The sequence below is a fragment of the Mesoplodon mirus genome (genome assembly GCF_964341445.2).
Source record: "Mesoplodon mirus genome assembly, chromosome: 16".
NCBI lineage: Eukaryota > Metazoa > Chordata > Mammalia > Artiodactyla > Ziphiidae > Mesoplodon > Mesoplodon mirus.
Genome location: NC_138992.1, coordinates 63,008,825 through 63,032,811, shown reverse-complemented (window position 1 = coordinate 63,032,811; position 23,987 = coordinate 63,008,825). Strand labels below are relative to the sequence as shown.

Genomic DNA, 23,987 nt, shown 5'->3' with positions numbered 1-23,987 from the left:
TTGGTATACTCCTAGTATTCTCTCCTTGGCCCTTCTCAGGAGGCATCAGTCATTCTCACACTCCAACGATTTCCAACTTGACAGGGCTATCTGAATATCCCATAGGTTTTTCAAACTCACATTGGTAAGCTCAAACCCTTATTATCTTTGCCATCAAACCTGATTTCCCCATCAGCTAACAGTGTCACTGCTGACCCAGTTGCCTAAAAGAAACCTCTGTGTCAGCCTTCTTCTGAATAAACAACCATTTATTCGCCCATTTCATTCAACACTGATTGAGTACCTACCATGTGCTGGGCCCTGTAGCCACCATGATGAGTGAGATGGATAGACTCAGTTACCAAGGAGACTATGAACAAATAACTGAACAAGCAATTTTTTAGTGATAACGTAGTAAGTTCTTTGAAGCAGAAGTACAAGCCAAATAGATAGGGGTTCTGTTCTGCACCTTCTTCTTTAGCCAGGAACCAACCTTCTTTCCACCTACCAGGATACTCATCCTCCTTCCCTAGGACTCACATAACATTCATCTCATTAGGGCAACATACGAGGCCACTTATGATAAGACCTGAGTCTACCTTTCCAGCATCAGCTTGCCATGGGCATTGCGTATTAGTCACCCCGGACGACTCACAAGTCCCTCAGCAGGGAACCCATTTTAATTCCTCTGTCACTTTGTGCTCATTCGCCATCTGCCTAGTAAACTCTTCTTTACCCTTCTCTACCCAGCTCAAATGTCATATCTTCCCTTTAGTCTTCACTGACTCGTGCCCCCTGCTGCCTCCTGGGTGGGAGTGAATGCTCTCCCATTGAAGTGCACATTTGGGCACTTAGTGGTAGGACCCCTTGGGGTGTGGAATGGAGTCTGCTGGACCTTGGAATCAGAGAGATCTACTTTGACCCTTAACTTTACTAGCTGTTAACCTGAGCAATTTACTTAAGTCTCTGAGCTTTAGTTTTCTCAGCTGAAAAATGGAAAGGCTGCAAAGACTGACTTTAATATGTAAAATGTTTAGTACAATTCTGAGCATCTAGTAGATACTTGATAAATGCTTATTTACATACTACTTTGTCATATTATAGTTATTTTGATTGATGTCTGCTTCCCCTGCTAGAGATAGTGAATTCCCTAAGGAAAGAGCCACGTCTTCTTTTTATCCCGACTTCTGTTTTGTCTTGGTTTATATCTTAACTAAATTTCCCATTAGTCTTCTTTCCCAACTACATTTCCTTCTTGCAAGAATTTAATTTTTTTGATCCCCATAACAAAAATGGGAACTCAATCATTTATACATGTTATAAAATAAGGTGAAAAAAATAGTTCCAGTAATAATAATGTATTATTAGAGTTGTTTAATTAAAGCTATTAGTTATTTCATTTCTACTTTGTATATTTCTATACAACTACTTGTTTTAGCTTATAAAATATTTTCATTGATGTTGCCTAAGAGAATAAAAATAAGATAATAATCTAGAAGTGATGCTAAGTTGCCTATAGCTAAAACACATAGGTTTTAATGTTAGCCAGTAAAGTAAAATTTTCTGAGTTCAACTACATGGATTGTGCTTTATATTTCTCTTGATATCTAAAGCCAATTTTGACAATAAAATTTGGTTAAATCATTCTTCTAGTTTTCTGACATTTAGCATTCTGAAAAAAGTAGTCCTGTTTATTATCGCCTTTCATTCTTACTAGCCTGAAAGCAAAGTGTTGATGGTTAAATAAATAAATTAATTAAAAAGCAGCTTACCAATTTTAGTTGCACTGTAAATATTTTCTATTGGAAATACAATTCCTAATCCATACAGCAGGACTTTCGCCAATGCTGGGATAAGCTGAGTAGTTGTTACTAAAATATTAACACAGTTCGTCCTGTGAGAATACAAAGAAAAAAAAAAAAAAAGACAGTTGAAAAATAAATCTCCAAAATGAACAAGCACAGCTCATTTTCAGGCAAAGGCACTTTGTATGAAGTGACCTGGGGAGAACTTACCGGGAGTGAATGAGTGTGAGAGCTTTCAGGGCCAGTGTCAACCAGGAGTCTGTCAGGGCTTCAATCTCGGCCCTCAGCTGCAACCAGGCTTCCCTCTTAGCTGGACCAAGCAGACCTGTGGATTTAAAAGCACATGAACTACCTCCTCACTAACGTGTCTCGTCAACTTTATAAACAGTAAACATTTAAAACTACTCAAATACTACCCTCAAGCTTTATAACAGACTAAGCAATTTTTCACGTTATCATTCATTTGACAAATATTTAGCACTGTAGCGAACATCTACTGGTTTTGCATTCCTAGCATCCTTCTGGCTATAGACATCCTCTCTTCTTTTTGGGGAGCCTACTCTCCCCCATTCCTCCAACCATGAAGATTGAGCAGAGCAGACCCTACCCTCTGGCTCCCAGAATAGCCATATGTCCTCAGCTTGGCCAGTGAAAGGCTGTTTTGGATCTTTTGCTCAATCTATTGGGAAAGACACTTTCCACCCCATGGTGGTGCTGGACTGGTAGCATATAAGCCTGGGTCTACTGGTAGGCACATTTGCCACCTTTTGGGAGGTGGTAATTTTCCAAAGGAAATTACAGGCCAAAGATGACTGACTGCATCATCTGAGCATCTGGATTTAGCCATGCCAGAAACCAGCACCACCTAAAGTTTTCATTAGGTCAATATGTTCCTTTTCATACCAAAGCTATTTGGAACCACAATCAAAAGATCCAAAGTAATGCAAACATCTACCCGGTAGAAGGAGCTTTATGATTCGTCTTAAGTCCTTTAGGCAGGAGGTCAAGAAACTTACTCCAGGTCACACCACTACTAAGGAATGGAGGGCAGCTGGCTCTAGTCGGTGACTTCTGTCACTCGGTCACAGCAGCGTAATCACTGGTTAGATGAAACGGCTCTCAAAAACAGCTGTTCTATCCAAAAAAGTGTGATGTAAAAGTGTGTGGTACTTTGAGCATCTTATCAAGACTATCTTAACTAACACAGTAACCTACTGGTGATAGCCACTTGCCTCCAACATTATTTTTGTAGGTATTGTAGATCTCTTTTACTCGTCTGTAACGGAAGGCCAACTTTCTCATCCAGTCTACACCGCCACGCACACCGGTGGCCAAGCATAAATTAGCGCTGGTTGCCGCAGCAGGAAAGCCATCTGTTCCAAAGTTATATGTGCTATTTAGATGCAAGAAAAGCCCAAAGTTAACCAAACAGAAAGTTCATCTTAATAAGCTGAGCAATTAAGCTATAACGTGGAGCCCATCACTTCCCATTCATCGGCTCACCTTAGGTCTTGTCCATTGTCATCTGAAGAGACATCATCTATATGAACTTGGTCACATTCCTAAAAAGCAATTAAAATGATACATGTTAATTTTCAAAAAGCATCTACATTTATCTACATTTTTTGGAGAGGGGGAAATCCACACAAGCCTGTTTAAAAAAAAAAAAGCCCAAACACTGTAATTGGAGTGTTTTCCAACCATGGCAATCAGTAGGTGGCAGTCTAGTTAAATTGACATTTTTACCTACTTCGGGTCCTTTTACAATATAAGAAACGAGCAATGTCATTAAGGACTACTGTTATTCAGGTTCAGAAAACACATTTTTGTGTTTAGAAAGGAAAGTGATTGATTGAAAACAATTAGCATATGTGTTTCATAAACCTCAGGTACCTGAAGACATCGTGCTGCTCCGAGCTGATTCAGTCAATGCCGAAGCGTAACTGAAACCAGACATTTCGGTAAATCTAACATGCTAGAAAAATTAAACCTGATGCTAACTGCCAATGAAATTATGACCTCTGATTGCTGTCGAGCCACACACCAACACAGCCTGAGGCCAGCGTGTGGAGGAGCCCAGACTAGAAAATCTGTTACTGGTTTGCCATTGATTTGAGAGATGCAAGTTTTATTCTGTGTGTGTGTGTGCGTGCATGTGTGTGCGTGTGAGAGTGTGTGTGTAGGAAAAAAGCATGGGAGACTTCACAACCTAAATAAAAATAATCAAACCACGAGGTGTTTTTTTTACTGTTTTTAAAACTTTTTAACTTTTTTTTTTTTACTGTTTCACTATTATTACATATTCATTTTAAATATCGGATTGATGAGTTGATTATAGAATAATATGAGTTGAACAGACCTGATTGTAAAATCCCAATCCATGTGTAAAGTGTTTAGAATAGGAGGTGTAACTGTGGGTTAAAGCTCAGTTGGACGAGTTCACGTTGATACACCTGCTCACATATAAGCACGCCCACATCTTACTGCTGTGTCCCCAGCCCCCAGCATCATTGTGGGAAGAGCAGACACTCAGTAAACGTTTGTTGAACAAATGAAGGCAAACTAATTTGGAGACAGACACGGTCCCTAGTCCAGAAACAAGTAACACACTTGGCATGCTTTAATGTTTTCAGTTATGATTCTCCTCTTGGCAGTCAGCCTCCAGGTACCCCAGAGGCCGTTCTGACACTTATTTCCATTAAAAGTTTTAGTTAAAAAAATTTTTAAAGAAATTTTCAGGCGTGCATCCTGTATTTTAAAATGTTCTTCAGACTAAAGCTCTGGTTTTCTTTCCTATAGAGTTAATTTTATAGAATCTAGCCTATCTGTCCCTCTAGTGCTTCAATTCCAATGTATAACAAGATGCCATAGGTAAGCACCACAGGAATAGAAGGTGTATTTTTATGTTGCTGGCTCCTTCTGAACAAATTCTTTGCTCTCCATGGATTTGTGAGGAAAGGAGCAGGAGATAGAAGTGGAAAGAAACTCAAACCAGCTGTTGCTTAACAGAATTAAAATCCTGACCCCCCAACCTCTTCTTTCTAAAGCATCTATTTTCCAGGCAACCCTCTCCCAGCAAGCAGCAAGTTCCAAGGAGGAAAGGACTTTGACCTTGTAACCCTCCCCTGCTCTCCCGAGGTCCGAAACCCCAGATAAGGAAAAAAAGGAATAAAAGTCTAGGAGGCCTCACAGGCAGGGCTGTGAATTTAACATTTGAAAAAACAGGTCATTCCTGCAAAACATGTTTGGAAACTTCTCAGAGTTATTAATTACACATAATTCGGAGGATGAAAGATGAATGATAGTTGTGTTTTTTCAACAACATACTTATTCTGGGTTTAAAGAATGACTAAATCATGACTTTCTGCTATCTAGCCATTCATCTAGCCAGAAATACAAAAATTACGCTGTTGGTAAACTACTCTTTTCGGGTGTATGGTTAGTTACAACACAAACAAATGCAGAAAAGCGTACTCCCTGCAAACAAACAAAAACCCCTAAAGCCTTAGCGCCTCAGTGGAGTATTTTTCTCTCTTGGGAGAGAGAACAGAGAGGAGGAGGAAGTTGAGAAATTAGAAGAGGAAAAGATATGTTAAAGAGAATTTAATTCAAGGAATCAACGGTGACCTAAAGTACTTGGTTAACTCTAGGGGTGGGAGGAATTCTTTGCAAACACAGGGTGTTAAGAGGCTTTTCTTAAGCTAATGCTCTTGAAAATCTCCATTACTAACAGAGCAGCCGTTATCTTCTAATGACTGTTGGTGACTCTACCGTGGCTATTGTCCATCCACATCCTGTATTTGTTTTCTCCTGCCAGCTTTCCTTAAGACTTTTTGTTCCCAGGCTGAGGCCCTCATTTGAAGTATTGTTCAATATCTTGGTTGGCGCTAAGTGTCAACAGCTTCCAGCTTTTTTCACTGCAGGTAACCAAACTCACTTCACGGTGATTTGATGAAAGCAAAGTTTGGTGTGGTGGCAACAAGGAAATCCTGGCTCTTTAGCTGGAGAATTTTTGTAGAACAATTTGAATCAAAATAGATGAAAAAAATCAAGAGCATTTTTTAAAAGAGCCTCGTTAGCGCTTTTAGGAATTAAAACATCATTAAAATGTCTATGTAAAATGTGTTTTTGGAATGGGTGCTCATTTTACTTAACAACAGACAAGTACTATGTTGCACAAACTTGGAATTGATGAGATACATATTAAAGATGCATCACCGCTGAGTCTCTGTATGAGTTTACAAATAATGGTATAAATGTCTTGGGAAATAAGCTATGTAGTTTAAAAAAATTTTAATGAGAAACTATAATATTACTTTTGATGCTTACCTATGAAAAACTTTAATTCCTTAAAGAATGGAGAGTATTAAGATACTGAGAGATCATTTCATTTCCCAGCAGAGCCCTGTTACGTGTGAACTTGTGCTAAGTGTTTTCACTCTCAAATTAGAAACTGCAGTTCCCTGCATTCTGATATCCTGCAGTTGTCTCCTCCGTGGGGATGAGGCTCCCCTCCTCCCACTTTTCAGAAGCCATCTAGCTTTTTGTTTGTCTTCCTGAGAGCCTAATTTGAGGTTTTCATTTTTGCTTTCCGAATTCGGTTGCTTTTAGTTTCCAAATTCGTCATAAACTGAGACAATTCAGTAACTGGGGGAGGGAGCAGAAGGGGCTCTGCACCCACTGAAACGACAACAGCAACAAAGTTTAAGTCCCCCACTGGTGGACACAGAAGACGACAATGGAAGCTTTCTGTATTTTCACGTGCCAAAATATATCCCTACAAGCCCTAATTTAATGCTTAATACACAGAATGCAGATATATAGAATTCCACGAGAAAATACGTTTTTATTCCCAAAACACTGAATGTGCTGAAAATGTACTTTTGAAATAAACTTCCAAAAAGTATGTGATAGGATTTTAAGGAGTATGTCATTACCGAATCCAAGTCTTGGGGTGGCATCCACAGAGGGGGCTCCCACTGCCAGCTCAGCCAATTTAGCATATTTCACGCATTAATCAGTCCTCCTGAGACTTGAGATGCCTAAGGGACCCCTAGCATATATGGGTGTCAGGCTTGGGGTCTCACTTGGGGACACAGAGTAGTGATTTCCTGGACTCCTGGAAGACTTTGCACTCAATACCCATCCAAGCAGGCTAATGGGTGCCTTGGATTAAAAAGGTGATCATTTATTTATTCATGTGTCTAATTATTTATTAAGGGGTGACTGTTCTGGGTATTGTTCTAGATGCTAAGGATACACCACTTAACACAAAAATCCTTACCATCTTGGAACTAACATTCTAGTTGGGAGAGACACCCGAACAAGAAAATATGCAAAATGTACAATCAGACAGTAAGAAGTGCTAAGGAGAAAAAATACAGCAGGCGAGGTGAATATGCAAGGCTGTGGTGGTATCTGGGGAAAGAGCTTTGCAGGCCAAGGAAATAGCAAGTTCAAAGGCCCTGAGGCAGGAGGGGAAGAGTTACACGGGCCAGCGGGTGACAAGCGAGGAGCTGGCCCTGCCTGGGAAGCAGTATCAAGTTATCAGTCCCTGCCCTCAAGGCACCTACAGTTTAGCAGGAGGGCCAGAAGTTAACTTAACTAGCTACACATGTGCTACGTTAATTACACTTGTAAATGCTGCAAAACCTCCCTGGAACCCAAAGGACTATCCTCTCCGAGAAAAGGGAACCCTCCTGCACTGTTGGTGGGAATGTAAGTTGGTACAGCCACTATGGAGAACAGTATGGAGGGTCCTCAGAAAACTAAAAATAGAACTACTGTATGATCCAGCACTCCCACTCCTGGGAATATACCTGGACAAAACTATAATTCAAAAAGATACATGCACCCCTATGTTCACAGCAGCACTGTTCACAATAGCCAAAACATGGAAACAACCTAAATGTCCACCAACAGATTAATGGATAAGGAAGATGTGGTACATACACACAATGGAATACTACTCAGCCATAAAAAAGAATGAAATAATGCCATTTGCAGCAACATGAATGCAACGAGAGATTATCGTACTAAATGAAGTCAGAAAGAGAAGGACAAATATATGATATCACTCATATGTGGAACCTAAAATATGGCACAAATGAACCTATCTACAAATGAACAGAGGCAGACTCGTAGACATGGAGAACAGACTTGTGGTTGCCTGGGGTTGGGGGAGGGGGAGGGAGAGGGATGGATTGGGAGTTTGGCTTGGTGGATACAAACTTACATTTGGAATGGATAGACAACAAGGTCCTAACGCATAGCACAGGGAACTATAGTGAATATCCTGTGATCAAACATAATGGAAAAGAGTATAAAACAAGAATGTATAGATGTACACATTTCCCCAAAAATAAAAACATAAAAACAAAGGACTATCCTCTTGCTGAATGGTGGAATTCTGCTTAGTCCAAGAGGGCTGCAGAGCTCTGAAAAACTGAAATTATAGTTTGCTAGATCAGAGAGGGACAGCCTGGCCCACTGTTTATTCTGGTTGCTTTTGTGATTAAAGTAATCAAATACACAGATACATGGTGGACAGCTAGAGGTGGTTCACAATCCCTGAAGCTACGGTAACAGAAACAAAACATAGCTTTTTGATCCCAGACTGTCAATGCCGGTCCTCTACTTTTGAGTGGCTGTGGGGTGGAGCAGGGGAAGGTGGCACTTTTGGGGCAAGCCAACCTTCTCTCTAGGAAATACCCTAGACTTAGAGATGCAAAGGGACTCTGTACAGTTAGTGAGCAGGTCCCAGAGGTGAGAGGGAAGGTTCTTGAACATAGTTTCTTTTACCCCCCCAATTATAGATGTGAGGACTAATGTGGGACAGGAAAGGGATCAAGACGTGGGCAAAGAGTTATTTGTTGTTCACGGCTTTCCAAAGGGATGTCAGGATCAGTATTTTTGCGTAAAGGCTCTGTGTCACGTCAATCCTAAAGGAATATATAATTAACATTTTTAGTTAACCAGTTTTCACATATACCCACATCTCACAAAGAGATTCTAAGGAAGAGTCAGGCCAGTGCTGGGCACAGCTGTGATTATCCTTCACTAGGAAAAGTTCACAACACCGAATTAGATATTGCTAATGCATCTGGCCCACTGTTGCCATCCTGAGCTCAGTCCCTCCCTTTTCAGAAGTCCTAAAGCACCAGGGATGCACCATCCCCGTTGACATTCAGTTACCAAAGTGTCCCGTGTTGACACTTCGTGTCCCGCAAAGAGCGTATTCCTCCTTCCCTCAGAGTGATGGCGAGCGACTCCGAGTCGTTTCTTATACTTCTGTGGAGTTCCTGCGGAGGCAGGCCCACGGTTTCTCTTACACAGACTCCTATTTCTTGTTGAGTTGGATTACTGTTACTTGTGTAGAACACAAAATAGTATTTAATGTTATAACCCATCTTATAGATGCAAATAAATGAAGACTCAGAAAAGTTAAGTAACCTAAGTGCTGAGACACTACACAGGTCTTTGACCCCCATTCACTGTTTCTTCCCGGATCCCTGGATTTCACACAGTGTAGACAGGTGGCCACGACCTGGGCCCCTGGTGCCTCGCCCGTTGTTTCATGTTTAGGGGACGCATGCTCCCCTTCGTCTGCCCCACACCCACCTGGGTCCAGAGTTTGTCACCACAGCCCCTCTCCCAGCCTGGAGCTCGGATGTGGGTCCTCCATTCTCCAGTTCAAGCCCCGCCCCATCATATCTCCACCACGCCTCCAAAGGGCACTCCAGAAGGAAACTGTCCCGGAAGGAGAGCCATCGTGGGAACTGGGGTGGAGGGGACAGGGCACAATGGTAGGCAGTGAGGGCGTAGGTGTTAGTGTGACTTTGACACATGTCTTCATAGGAGCCTTGAAGCCAGGAACAAGGATTTTGGCCACAGTCACCGATCAGGGAGGCATGAGATTGAGCCTACAGGTGCTGGCCTACAGGCTCTGTTCTACCTGGAAGCCTCCTAGGAGCATCCTCTAGATAAACACCACAAACCAAACGACCAAAGTTTACCCTCGCCTGGCTTCCCTTTATGTTCCATGGCCTGTGCTTCACAAAGCGGCAAAATAAATAAAATTAGCAAGCTTCAGCTACTCCCGGCCCTCAGCTCAGACATCTCAGCACTCGTGGGGCTGGATTATAAAATGCTCACATGCGTGGCTGGGGAAAACTGCCAACGCATGAAGCAGAACTGAATACCAGGTCTAGACTTAGAGATGCAAAGGGACTCTGTGCAGTTAGTGAGCAGGTCCCGGAGGTGAGAGGGAAGGCTGGGAGCGGAAGCAAGCCACACGGGGACCGTCTCACGGCCAGGCGGCAAAGGCACAGTCTCTCTCAGAACTCTGGTTTTGCACTGTTATTCTGCCTTTTTGGTCCCTTCTGTCATTATTTTTGGCACTGCAACTCAAGCTGACCTTTTTCTGATCCGTCATCATCTCTGGCCTTCCAGGGCCGGGCCACAGACATGTTCTTTTGGACCAAGCCCCGGGAATAACTCCGATTTTGTACAGGGGTTCATATGCAAAATATTAAGTTATGGCAGAATTTTTCTGCAAATATTTATTCTGCTTTGATACCGTAGTGGTTGGACTTTTCCCCCCAAGCCTTTCACTTGTGCCATAATTATGTAAAAATACACCATACCATTCACATTCATTTAGGAAAATTAATAAAAAGAATTAAGACAGTTACAATGGGTCTTATTATCTGTGCCAAGCACAGTGACGTCATCGCCAGGATGTTGAGGCGTTTATACCCCTGAATCCGACACTAGAAACATAAACTCCAAATAAACCTGCAGGCTTTGAATAAACAGAGACACTTAGAAGACTTTGAGGCAGCCTGCATGTTATGAAAGGGAACAATATAAAATTCTTACAAACACGTCTTTGGAGAAGTTGAGTTACAGAAGCCCTGATTCTGCTGACTGAAGTGGTATTTGCTCCATTTCCCAAATTTACCATGAGAAAACGGACACCGTACTGCCGACTAATTGTATCAATAACTTTCTTTACAAAGTAAAGAAGGAAGGAAGAAAGAGTCACCGGAGAACGAGCTATTTTCATTGTCTACATCAGGGAGCCTACTGAGACCCCCTGGAGTTGGTGAAGGCCAAGGAAAGGACGGCTGGGTTCTCTCTCCCGCCCCATCTGTCATCAAGCAGTTACATCCACTGCTCTGACCTCCCCCCTTCCAACAACACAGATACTTGCTTGATACCTTAGACACCTATAAGTTACGAGGAAGTCTTCCTTTTATTCCTAAACATGAAAATGTGTAATTATACAGAGTACAGGAGTATTTCTAGTACTTGAGAGACAACTCACACAAATTGTCTGAAAGCTTTAACAAGTGATCAGCAGTGCTTGAAAATGTTTAAAAAAAAAAAAAAAGGACCCCCCCCAACCTGTGAATCTGCCCACACTATCCTCTTTCTCATAGAAAATCTAAATTGTACTGATGGCATTACGGGGTGACCAGTATTTGAGTGACAGAGGTTTTAAGGGAGTGATTTCCATGGCGGCTTTTGGAAATAACTCCCGACTGCCTAGATATTTGCATAGCTTTGTTGGAAAAATAAGGTGAAATGGGTCATCCCTAGAGATTTTCTGTTATTCAGAAGTTCTATGGAGGGGGAAGGAGTGGTCAACAAACAAGTTAATTAATGACAAAGATGTGAAGAATCCTGCTTCTAATTGACTGACGATTAGAGTCAGCGCGTCGAGCTCGGTGGTTAAGAAATTCTGTCTGTACTGTACAGCACAGGGAACTATATTCAATATCTTGTAATAACCTATAATGGAAAAGAATCTGAAAAAAATATATATATGTATAACTGAGTCACTTTACTCTACACCTGAAACTAACGCAACATTGTAAATCAATTATATACTTCAATTAAAAAAAGAAAGAAATTCTGTCTGAGAGTTAGTAAATTTGCAGAAACCAGGGTTTGACTTGCATATTTTGCTCTTCTGCTTTATAAAGGAGGCTGTCCGATCAACGTGCTGTGTATTTAGACTTACTGATGGGGAATAATATGCTTGTAGCGTGCTTTCTAAGGGTGTGTCCAAATCCTCACTGCACTTTCAAATGGATGCAATGACAAGCCATAGAACTGCTGCGTCCCTGTGCCCCTCACCATGGACTGGCGGCAAGCCTGCGGCGCGGGCCACCTGGAAAGAAGAGTATCCGGGTTGCAGCCTGGTGGCTCTGGCGCTCAGCGGCAGGACCTGTCATGCCTGTCTGGGGTGCACCTTGTGACCTGTGAGTTGCCGGTGCTTTCCCACTACAATGCTTCCTTGCAAAAGAAAAGGGTGCAGATTACCCAGGGCTAAGGCACAGGAGATGAAGAACAAAGGGAGTTTTTGAAATCCTTCTGTTTGACAGTTTGGGAAACACCAAGTTAAGGAATTAAAATATAGCTGGACAAATTTACCTGCACATTCCCACTTGAAACTATCTACTCAGCACAGCAGCAGGGCCAACGCATATTTTAAGTCGATGTTTAAATAACCCTGTATCTGCTTTGATAGGAACAGGATGACACAACTATAGAAGCCAGTAGGAAAAAATAAAAATAAAAACAGAATTTTGAACTTCAGAAGCCCATAAGAGGAATGTTAACATCTATTTTTAAGATCTGGTAGTAAGATGCAACTTGTGGAGACACGTGCTGTTTTTAATTATTGTTCCTTACTTAGAAAAACAGTATTTTAATATATTTAATGTTACCATATCCTGTAGGGATTATCTAAACGAGAGAGAGATTTTACTAGAATCATGTTTACTTTAGCTAGGAGACCTAGGTACCTGTATTCAAAACCCAAGATTTGAAGTACAGCAGTTTCAACAAAGGCAAGATATTAACTATTTCAATCTCATTCTGTTTAGATGAATATTCATAAAACATTTAGAGAATAAAATCTTTACTGAAAGTACCTGGAGATGGCATATTAAGGCAAAAGATAAAGTGCTTAAGCTACGTTTTTGTGTATGTACGAAGTTATACTAAATATGTAAGATCACTAAATAAAAATTACAGGACTCTCAAGCTTCTTATTTACAATAAATAAAGAAAAGATGAGAGCATGTTTTTAAATTTGTAATATTTTCTTATAATATTAATTCCTTTAAAAATGTGCTCACTAAAAGTAAGATGTCATGTTAATACCACTGCAGCACGCAGCTCGAAGAATCCCAAAGGAATTACATGAAGCTGGTTCCTTCTTAGAGAGTGGTACAGTGTTAATAAATATGTCAGTTTCACTCTGCTTGGAGTTCCTTCTTTCTAATCATGAATACCTTCTTTCCCTCATTGGTTATATTAAATATATTTATCTTTATTTACACCCTCCACCTTAGGGTGAGGAAAAGAAAGGCTTACTAATGAAAGCCAGAAAGAATTGAAAATGAGCTTTTAAAATAAAATGGGCTTATTTAAAATCGTTCAACACTGTATCTCTAAAAGTAAGGGATTCATTTAATTGATAATTATGGCATATTATTACATTTGATCAAATGATATCAACACATAACTTTCTTTACTTTTTAAAAAATATACAGTGAATAAAAAAATAAAGTGAATAAAAAGCAGAGTGAATGAAAAGGTATACAGTGAGTGCCTAATATCTAATGCTACAAGATCCATCTTTTTTTAAGTTATGTTTTGTGCAATAGCACAAACTATATTTCAGTGCATTCTATACCCCTACCACATGATACTATACATAAAAAGCTTTGGCCCAAATACACAGCTTCATTTATCGTTCAGCTAATACAAGAAGATATGGCATTTTACAAATTTGCAGAGAAATCAGTGAAAATGTTTTATACCTTCAAATACAAAAATAGGGCAGTGCATCAGTGTTTGATATGTCTAATTGTATTATATAGCTTTTCATTAAAATATCATACAGGGGCTTCCCTGGTGGCACAGTGGTTGAGAGTCTGCCTGCTAATTCAGGGGACACGGGTTCGAGCCCTGGTCTGGGAGGATCCCACATGCCGCGGAGCAACTGGGCCCATGAGCCACAACTGCTGAGCCTGCGCGCCTGGAGCCTGTGCTCCGCAACAGGAGTGGATGCGATAGTGAGAGGCCCGCGCACCACGATGAAGAATGGCCCCCGCTTGCCACAACTAGAGAAAGTCCTCGCACAGAAACGAAGACCCAACACAGCAAAAATAAATAAATAAATTAATAAACTCCTACCCCCAACATCTTCTTTAAAAAAATATCATACATATTTTTAATTATATAATGTAACTTAAAATCAAGTAGTAAGATAAAAGACTACAGGCTGACTAGGTACAAAATAATAATTCAGAGCCTTAAAAAAAAGGACACCTCAGCACATATCTAATATAAATGTCATTCTTTGGAATGTCAGGACTACTCTTAAGAATAAGACTTTGATTTACTGCTGAACTGATTTCTCAGTTTTCAGTGGGTTTGCCCATCATTTTGCAAACATAATTTGTCACTGGCCACAGTGTTCTTTGTAATTCCTGTTGCCTTTCTTTTAGATCTATTATTCCTGCTGAGAGTATCTACCAAAGAAGAATTTTTCACAGTGACACCAGCTCTAGTCTTGCTGTGAATAACCATATTCTCATAAAAATCATTCTTTTTATTGAAAACTTGCTGCTAGAAGCATGGAAACATACCCAAAGCAGGAAACCTTTTATACTTTTCTGCAACCACTTTCTTTTAACCTTCGCTGCCATTTGAAGAAAATTAATCACACACTAATATATTCACAAAGCATTTAACTAGAAGTTTTCATTTACATGGAATATTTCTGTCTTGATCACACATAAACCAATGAACTAAAGCTGTAATAATTAAACAGGTCATATTATAAGAGAGCTCTTTTTTTCTGAAATAATTTTTCACTCTAAAATTCAACATTTGCGACCAAGAGAAGTTCCAGTTTATTACCATTCATGTCTATCGGTTCCTCTTTATTGAACTGCAAACCATATATCAGGACAATTTTTAAGGACATATTTCAATGCAATTGATTTTTTTAAGTGACTCTTTTTTGCAGGGTTGAGGAGTAAAATTTGAAACTTTAAAAGAGATCAATTTATTAATTTTAGTTAACTTTTATCATATAGCCAGATGACTTTATAATGGTAAAAAAGAATCAGTTTTGTATAAAAGAATGTGTAGCTCGGAATAACATCCTTAGTTTATAAGTGAATAAAAATTCTCCAGGCTGATTTCCTCTGTTGTAAAATTATTGCTGACTCCAGAGAGAAAAGTAGGCAGAAACGGACATGGGCACTTAAAAAAAAAAAAGTTTCCCCATGAGCTTCAGGAAGGTTCCATCATCACCTTCCCTCACTGTCAGCCCCTCATGGGGGGAATGAGGACCTCAGAGGAGGCCACTTTCTTACTCAAAAAGTTCTCTCTTCTCTTCCAAGTATCAGTGGGTCTGAAATTCCACCCGTGGAAATCATCCTTTTTCAATCTTCTTTTATAAGACAAAGACTTCTGGTAAGGGTAAATGACTTAAGCTCCATTACTTTGGTGTGAACTGTCCTATCTGGTAAATTTCCTCCAGCATGGGGGCTCTGGTGTGCCCCCAAACCAATAGGTGTCAGTAGGGGAGGGGGGAGGGGCAAATGCCTGAAAACTAAGGAAAAATCTTGTTCATACTCAGTCTCACTCCCTACAAAACCACCCCTTTTCCCATGAATTATATATTTCAAGCCACAAAGACTATGTTTTGGTTGTTTATATATTATTCAGGAAAACAGTATATTATATACCATTAATATAGCATTAATATGATCTATGTTACCTCTGGAAATATCTTTAGAAAATATATATAGGACACACATTCTGTATTCTTTCATTCATTTTGTCATGTATTCAACTAATAATGACTGACCACCTATTTATATACCAGGCACCAAGCACACGAAAATAAATGAGATGCAGATAATGCCAGTAAGCCTTCATAAACATGGGGAGGGGCTGGAGAGAGAGGGTATAAGTGAGTGTCACTATGATTTTTCTCTCAGAGAAGGAACTAGAATTCTCACAAAGCTACAAGAATGGAACATGGGATTCATCATGCTTCTCGCCCTTCTCCTTTCAACCCAGCCTGTGCATTAATCACCTTCAGATACAGTTTTCTCAAAGAAGGTTTTGCTCTCCCAGGAAATACGATGGGAGAGCTGGTGGAAATCCTCCAGTTAATCCACTATGGAGGATTAGCTTCTTGGGGGCAGGTAATACATTTCACTTCTATTTCTGTCTGTCTCTGCCTTTTAACCAGAAGGTGATCAATAGATGCTTTGGAAAAATTAAATTAGAAATACGTTATATATTCCAATGCACATGGGCATTCAAGGGCTTCAATAATGAGACTTAACCTTGCCTATCCAATGCTGTCTGTCTCTCCTTCACAGCCCATCTGGAGGAGGCACATGCTCCTCGCAGGCCAGCCTCAATCAGCCTGGCCTCCACTTCCCTCTTTCACCAGATAACGGTTGTGTCTATTGCTTGCTGGAATGTCTTCTCTCTCTTTTCTCTCCTGTCAAGGCGAGATTCCTCTGGCAAGCTTTTTTTATTATTATTATTTGACCAATAAAATTGATGGATTCTTTTCTTTCTCAACCCTGATGTATGCTCTGTAGCTCACTGTCTGAGTAACAGAAGCAACAATCATTAAGAGCCACTATGTGTCAGGCACATATATTGCACGCTATTTCCAATCTTCCCTTAAACTCTATATTTGATGGATAAGGAAATGAAGGCTTACACAGATCTGTGTATCCCACCACGTAACAAATGCTTTGAAGGAAGAGAGAACTTTTTATGGGTCTTTTTCTCCCTATTTATATTCTAAGTAGAACCTTATTCCTGCCTATTCCTTTTCTGGGTGGACCAAGCACATGGACAATACTGAAGGAAACCTTCCAGATTATCTGGCTGACAGAATTTAATTTGAAAAAATGGGGTGACCCAACCAGAAATTAGTTGCTAACATTACTGCATTTTGTCATTGCAGTGTTAAAAAGTTAGTAGTTTTATGAAAATAAATTTATTATTTTATCTGATTATAAATGATACATATTCATGTAGAGAACACATGCAAAATACAAAAATATATAAAACAAATAAACTTCAATTCCATCCCTCAGAAGGAGCCAGTGTTAAAATTCCTCCATCATTCTTCCTGGTCCTACCCACTCAATTATCCAGCGTTCTTCATGTTTTTCGTAGAGCTTAAATTCTGGCACGGGATACATACCAAAAAAGCCGGTAGGGCTCCCCTGGTGGCGCAGTGGTTGAGAGTCTGCCTGCCGATGCAGGGGACGCGGGTTCGTGCCCCGGTCCGGGAGGATCCCGCGTGCCGCGGGGCGGCTGGGCCCGTGGGCCATGGCCGCTGGGCCTGCGCGTCCGGAGCCTGTGCTCCGCGGCGGGAGAGGCCACAGCAGTGAGAGGCCCGTATACCGCAAAAAAAAAAAAAAAAAAAAAAAAATCCGGTAGAATCAGATACATGTTTTGTAGCTACTTTCCCCTCCACTCAACAATATGGAATAAACATTGTTTAAATCAATTAATCATCTGTATTATCTTTTAAATTGCTGTATACTATTCCACATTATGCATGTCTCATATTTCTTTTAACCAAGCAATGGCTGACAGTTTCTAATATTTTCTTAATTCCCTAATATTTAAGTAGGGCAACAACTGTCAATCTTCCTTACAATTCCATTTTAAGCAACTAAAATAATTAATATTTAATTATTAATTAAATTAATTACTCATTAATAATTAATATTTAAGCATTTTTGTGCATAGAACAGTCACCACTTGATCAATGTTTAAGTGAATGACCACGCTGATGAACAAGCTTAGACAGATTCATGACATTCATTTATCTCTTTAGGCTACATTATACTTTTCCTGACATGATATTTTTAATCACTCAAATCTCTGAGCCTTGTTCACTATATACCTTCTGCTTAGAACATTCTTCTCTAAAGCCCACCCCACACAGCTCTGTTTATTCCTGTTAATCCTTTGTGACAGTTTCAATGTCACCCTCATCTTTCTGAGTACTCCTTACTCTGAGCTCATGTGACTTCAAGCACCTTGAGAACATGACTTTCATCTTGTTTACTATCATCCCTAAAAAGTTTTACAGGGCTTCCCTGGTGGCACAGTGGTTGAGAGTCTGCCTGCCGATGCAGGGGACGTGGGTCCGTGCCCCCGTCCAGGAGGATCCCACATGCCGCAGAGAGGCTGGGCCCGTGAGCCATGGCCGCTGAGCCTGTGCTCCACAACGGGAGAGGCCACAACAGTGAGAGGCCCGCATACCGCAAAAAAAAAAAAAAAAAAAAAAAAAAAGTTTTACAAAATTCGTTTGTTTCTTAACTCAAATATAAAGTTTAAAAATTTTCTCCTGGATTTTGGAAAAGCCCTTGTCAATTTCCTTAAGGCCTTGGCCAATTATGGGGTATGACTTCTGCTTACGACCATTTGAATAGGTATGTGACTGAAAGTAGAGTGAATTATTCATTTTTGTCATTTTGAATTTAAGTACTTTTCCTTATATTTTAAAGAAAGTAAAGGTTGTAATTACTACTTTGAAAAGAGAAAATATTATTTCGCCACACCTCTACATGTTCTTATGATATACATGCTAAATACTATCTTTCAACTGTTAATGCTCCAAGCTACTTACTTTTTGCTTAGTAGAAACATCTTATCTGCAAGTCCAGGGGGACTGCATTAGTATGTGTTTAAAACAAACAATTCCCACCAATTAAAAGGGATGGTATCTTGGATCTAAGAGGTCCTTTTAACTTTTTGACAAAACACCAATACTAGAAGACACTTCTTAGTCCATTATTTTCAAAGAGACAAACAAAATCACCAAATACTGTTGATCAAAAACGGCATCCTCTCCGCCTGCCCCTGCACTCTACCTGCCTTACAAAGGAGTCGCACACAATTACCAGCAAGAAGAATCCAGGATTTAGAAAGTTTTTACTTAGAAATGCTGTTAGCATACTGGACTGGCTGAGCCCAGATAGAGGCTCTATTGTAACTGCCCCGAAACGGGAGAAGACTCCAGGGACCACAACTTAAGCACATTTTGGGGAAGTTGAAGTTACAGGCTTACTCGTGCACTCATCAATTTTTTTTTTTTTTAAAGAATTTTTTTCTCTACTAAGCAAACTTCCTATGAAGGTAAGCGAGTAAAATCTCCCAGATTGAAGATTACTGAGCACCTGTCAAAATGAAGAATCTAAACAAAAAGTCTGTCATAGGTGACACCAACAGGTCAATTTCTCAGGATTTTTAAATAAACTGACAGCCATCGGCCAATTATGTGAAAGCTGAAGTGGCATTTCTATTTGGGAAGAAGGAAAGGCATTCCTGAATACTGAGGCCCACCACCATGTGCCAGGCATTGGCTGGGGCTCCAGATAATCCTCTCTCCTAACTGCACTGTACTCCTGGGCCATCTCTGACGCTTGTTGGGGTTGATGGGTGAAGGTCGAGCATTAGTTTTAAGCGAGACCTGAACTTGCGTCACTTCCGAAGAAGTGTTCACTGTTTCCTCAGACCACGCTGCCTCCCAGTGGCTTCATCCACAGAATAAAGCCAATATTTTATAATAACGATAAATGGAATATAACCTTTAAAACTGTGAATCACTATGTTGTACACCTGAAACTTACAATTATTGTAAGTCAATTATACCTCAAAAAAATAATCAAAAAAGAGACTATGGTAAAACGACGAAGATAGTTTCACAGGCAGGTCAATTATCAGTTTGCTAGAATGACCACTTTTGCTTTACATACGTTATTTAAGTTTCTGAACAGGGAATCAACAAACATTTAGATTCTGTGTTTCCAAACAAAAATCTCACAAAGAGATCCCTGCTCTGAGATAATGTTTATCATTCAATACATTCTTCCTGAGAAATTGTGACCAATTTTATGGGTGATGACTTCAAGCTCAATTCTCTCTTCTGAGCTTCAGACCCACATACACTGCTGCCTGCTGTAGTTTGCCTGACGTCCAACACACACTTCAAATTCAACATCTCAAAATCGAATGTAGCATCTTCCTTCCAAAGCCAGCTAGTTGTCCTGGGTTTTCTATCTCTACCTTATTGTTAAGCCGGAAAGTAAGATTCCTATTTCCCCAACCCATTACATCAAATCTTCTCTCCCATGCTCTAGACGACTTTCTTAAGAACTTTCCCATCTGCCCCCATACTCTGTTCCTAGAAAGGAACCCTGGTGATTCCTAACCTACCTTACTGACACCTCTGACTTCACCATACAATTCATCTCCATAGCAATGCTAAACATTAGTGATTACCCTTGGCATTCAATATGACATTCAGCTTCCTTAGCAGAGTGTACAAAGCCTCTCACGATCTGGCTTCGGTCTCCCTTTCTGTCTTCTTTATCTCACAACTGCTCTACATGTGCTCTGAGCTTTATATCTCTAGTCCAACCGTTCCTAAATGCCATGCTCTCTCACACCAAACGTTACGTCATGGGGAAGTCATATCTCCTGCCCTCTCTGCCTTGCCACCTCTCCCCCAGGCTGGGTTGGCCACCCTGCCTTTGGACTCTTAAGATCCTTACGTGTCTCTGTCACTGTGGAGATATACTGTGCTCTAACTGTTTTCTTGCTTTTCTATCTTCACCCCCCATCTGGGCTCTTTGAGGGCAGTGAATATATTTCATCTCTTCTCCTCAATGCCTGTATAGTGTCCAGAATGGAGTAAGCATGAGTAAATTTATAGCACTGTAGCTCTTTTTCTGTGCAGCGTAGATACAGGCAGCTAACATATTTCTGTCTACTCAACAACAGGAATTGACAAGCACATGTCTGTCTGTCCGTTATCTGTCTGACAACCTATCTACCTACCCATCTACCTCCAAACCTTTCCAAGACAGATTTTAGCTTCCTTGGTGACCACTAACAGTAGAGTAAGACCTAGTGAGAAACAAAGCTAACAAATAATCCATTAGAGGAAACACGTTCGTTATTGGGATCTGCTGCATGACAACAGTATAGTGTCATCTAGTGACAACCGTATGACAACGGTATATATGACGGCACCAACATGCCACTACTTCCTTTGTGTTGTTGCAGAGAAATAGCCAGGTCATGGGACATGGCTAGAGAGGTCTGTGCGATGATATTTTGGATCAGAAACCCCTGTTCCCACCTTAGCTTTACCATCACCTCACCAAGTGGCTTTGGGCAAGAATCGCTTCACTTCAACTGTCCACACATGTACACTGGAGATGAGAAGACTGAGGTCCCAGTGCTGACGGAGCGTCAAAGTCAACGCTCTGTACTGCTGTGAGAGGAGCTTCCCTAAAGCCTGCCGTCCTTCTCCCTCCTGTATCGCTGTGTACACGGCAGGGTCCTGCTCCACGCTGGGGACACCACCAGCAAGATCCAGGAGCCACCCCTCAAACACGAAGCAGGAAGAGGACAAGGAAAGGACAGCTCACTAGCACAATCCGAGAAACATGCGTCTTTTGGACGTGAAGCCAGCATCCTCGTTTTCCGTGAAGGGACAGCACAGGGTGAGGGAAGCCAGATACAGTAGCTGTTTCACTGCCCAGAGGAAACCTCCCCTCCTGGAACTGGGGGTGGGAGGAGCATGGGAATGAGGAAAGAGCAAAAGGAGGACAGTGCGCTGCGATGTGCCTGGAACCGTCTGCATCTGCAAACTGAAAACCGGCAGAATTTCCGTTGTTCTTCTGGTGTGATTTCTGTTGGAATTCTACACGGGAAGTTTGGCGGCAAACCACTTATTATTTTCCACGCTTCATTTCCTAACCACTCCCCAAGTCACCCCCTCTTCTTGCTCCGTGGCCCTACTCTCCAGTGTTTTGCATCAAAGATACTCAATAAAGAGTAATAGCAGATTGGACTTCCTTAGTGCCTCCTGTGTGCTAGAGCTAGCTCTAGGCACTTAACAGGTATTCGCGTCTTGAGTCTTCACACTGACCCTAGGAGGTGGGTACTATCACCATCCAACTTTACAGATGAGAACCTGAGGCACAGAGGGGTCCCTCAAGAACTAATGAATTTGTGAGTTTAACCTCCAGAACCCCTAGAATTGCAAGATAACACACCACATAAATATAGGGCTTTGAGTCAAGTTGGAAGAGTTGTCATGATTATTCAACAACTTTCTTATTATAAGAAATGTTAACTACAGAAAAGAAAAAATATAAAGAGAACTTATAGTTTAGTTCATGGTAGTCTTATCCCACTATCCAGAGGTAATTTTTACTGTAGAAATTATTTATTTTTTGTAACATTTTTAATGTGGAAAATCTTTGTATTTTCTTTTGGATGTATGCACCTTTTTAAAAAAACCTTAAACTGGATCGACACTGAATAACATTTTATATCGTACCTCTTGCACGTCCATGGTGTTTTGCCACTAAGGACTTTGAAAATATGACTTAAAAAAGGCTAATATCAAAATTTAACCTCTTGGACAATTTCAGTTATTTTTAGGATTTGTGATCAGTCATTTACTTTTAGCAAGTTAATGTTTGCAAATTGTAAAAAGAGTAGGGTTCATTGTAGACTATTACTTTCAAAAATTTGGAAAAAATTAAAAAGACATAGGAGAGCCTTCCGTGTAACCAAATCTGGTGTTAGTGCTTAGGCTTCAAGTGGATGAGTCACGGTCCCTGCTCTCAAGGGACTGCCGGGGGGGTGGGGTGCAGGTATAGAAAGAGGTAGACAGAAAATCGTAAGATATTACGGGAGGTATTTTTACAGTGAGAACAGCCTCCTCTCCCACTGTGGAACCCCAGCTGCCTGCCTGCATCTGTGCACCTGCAGAGTCTGCCTGCCTTCTTACTGAAGCCCAGCCCTGCACCTGGTGTCCTGAAGCCCATCCTCTCCTGAAACCCAAGGACTTCACTCTTTCTGCTGCTCCCTCTCTTTGCCACACCTTGTATCATCTCTACTGGATCATTCCCCCCTGACACCCAAACATGTCTAAATATCTTCTATTTGAACACTAACCGCCCCCCCCCCACACACACACATACACCTTGGTCTTATGATCCTCTCCACATCCTACCCATCTCTTTGCATTTTGTCATTGTGGAAACTCTCAATCTTTCCTGGTTTCACGGTGTCAACCCTCATCCTCTTTTCAACCCACTCCCATTGGGCTTACGTCTTCCGCTTCACTGAAAGGGTGCTTACCAGGGTTATTACCAGCCAACATTCTTGGCAAATCCAACAGCCACTCGACACAGTAGTGCAACCCCCTCATTCTTGAAACACTACTCCCTAGATTTCCGTGATGCCTTGTACTTTTCCACCTACTTCACTGTCTACTCCTTACCACTCTCTCTTGCGAGGTCTACTTTCTTGGTCCTGTTTCTAAGTGTCTGATGCCCAATCTTATGCCCTCTTCTCAATTTCCTCTTTCCCCTACGAGATGTTTTGTCTCATGCCTCTATGATTCCCAAAACTGTATCTTCACATTTGCCTCTCTCCTCTGAATTCCAAACCTAAATGTCCATAATCTCTTGACCTGAATGTTGAATAGGTATTTCAAACTTAATATGCTCAATGCAAAATATTTGAGGACAACTCTTCCCCCAACCTCGCCACCCCAAAGCGCTCTTCGTCATCTCAGATAACGTGACCACCCATCCAGTTGCTCAGGTCAAAACCTAGTGGCCCTCCTTGATTCTGCTCTCCTTCTCCTCCCACATCTGACCCATTAGCAGATTCTGCCAGTGCTTCCATCAAATTATACTGTAAATCCTGCAACTTCACACCACGTCCGGAACTGCTGCATCCTCAGCCCAAAGCAACTGTCTGCTAACTGGTCTCATTGAGTCCAGTTCCTCATATGATAACCAGTCTGTAGTAAACACTAGTCTATCATATTCATGCTTAAAACTCTCCAATGGCTTCCCATTGCAATTAGAAAAAAATCCAACTTCTTTACCACAGTCTACGAGGCCCTTCATGATCTGGACCCTGTCACTTTCCTCCCATTCACTCTACCCCAACTAAATGAAGCACGTGTTTATTTCTTGAAGGAGCAAATTGCATTCCTACCTCAGGGCCTTTGCACAGGCCATTCCCCTTCCAGAATGACTTCCTGCTGTTCCAGCTGCTTCCTCCCAACTTCCTGGTTTCTTCACAAAT

General features: G+C 41.0%; 1 protein-coding gene across 7 annotated transcripts in view; it reads right to left on the bottom strand.

Moving 5' to 3' along the window:
* Positions 1–23,987, bottom strand: part of EYA1 (EYA transcriptional coactivator and phosphatase 1) — a gene marked incomplete at its 5' end in the record, with an annotated part of 319,290 nt that overhangs the window by 15,154 nt on the left and 280,149 nt on the right. For all 7 annotated transcript variants that reach the window (XM_082601445.1, XM_082601449.1, XM_082601450.1 and 4 more), the window contains 4 exons: positions 1,752–1,873; positions 1,995–2,109; positions 3,017–3,177; positions 3,288–3,346. In XM_082601445.1, the coding sequence (XP_082457571.1) occupies positions 1,752–1,873; positions 1,995–2,109; positions 3,017–3,177; positions 3,288–3,346 (457 nt within the window). The remainder of the gene's footprint in view (positions 1–1,751; positions 1,874–1,994; positions 2,110–3,016; positions 3,178–3,287; positions 3,347–23,987) is intronic.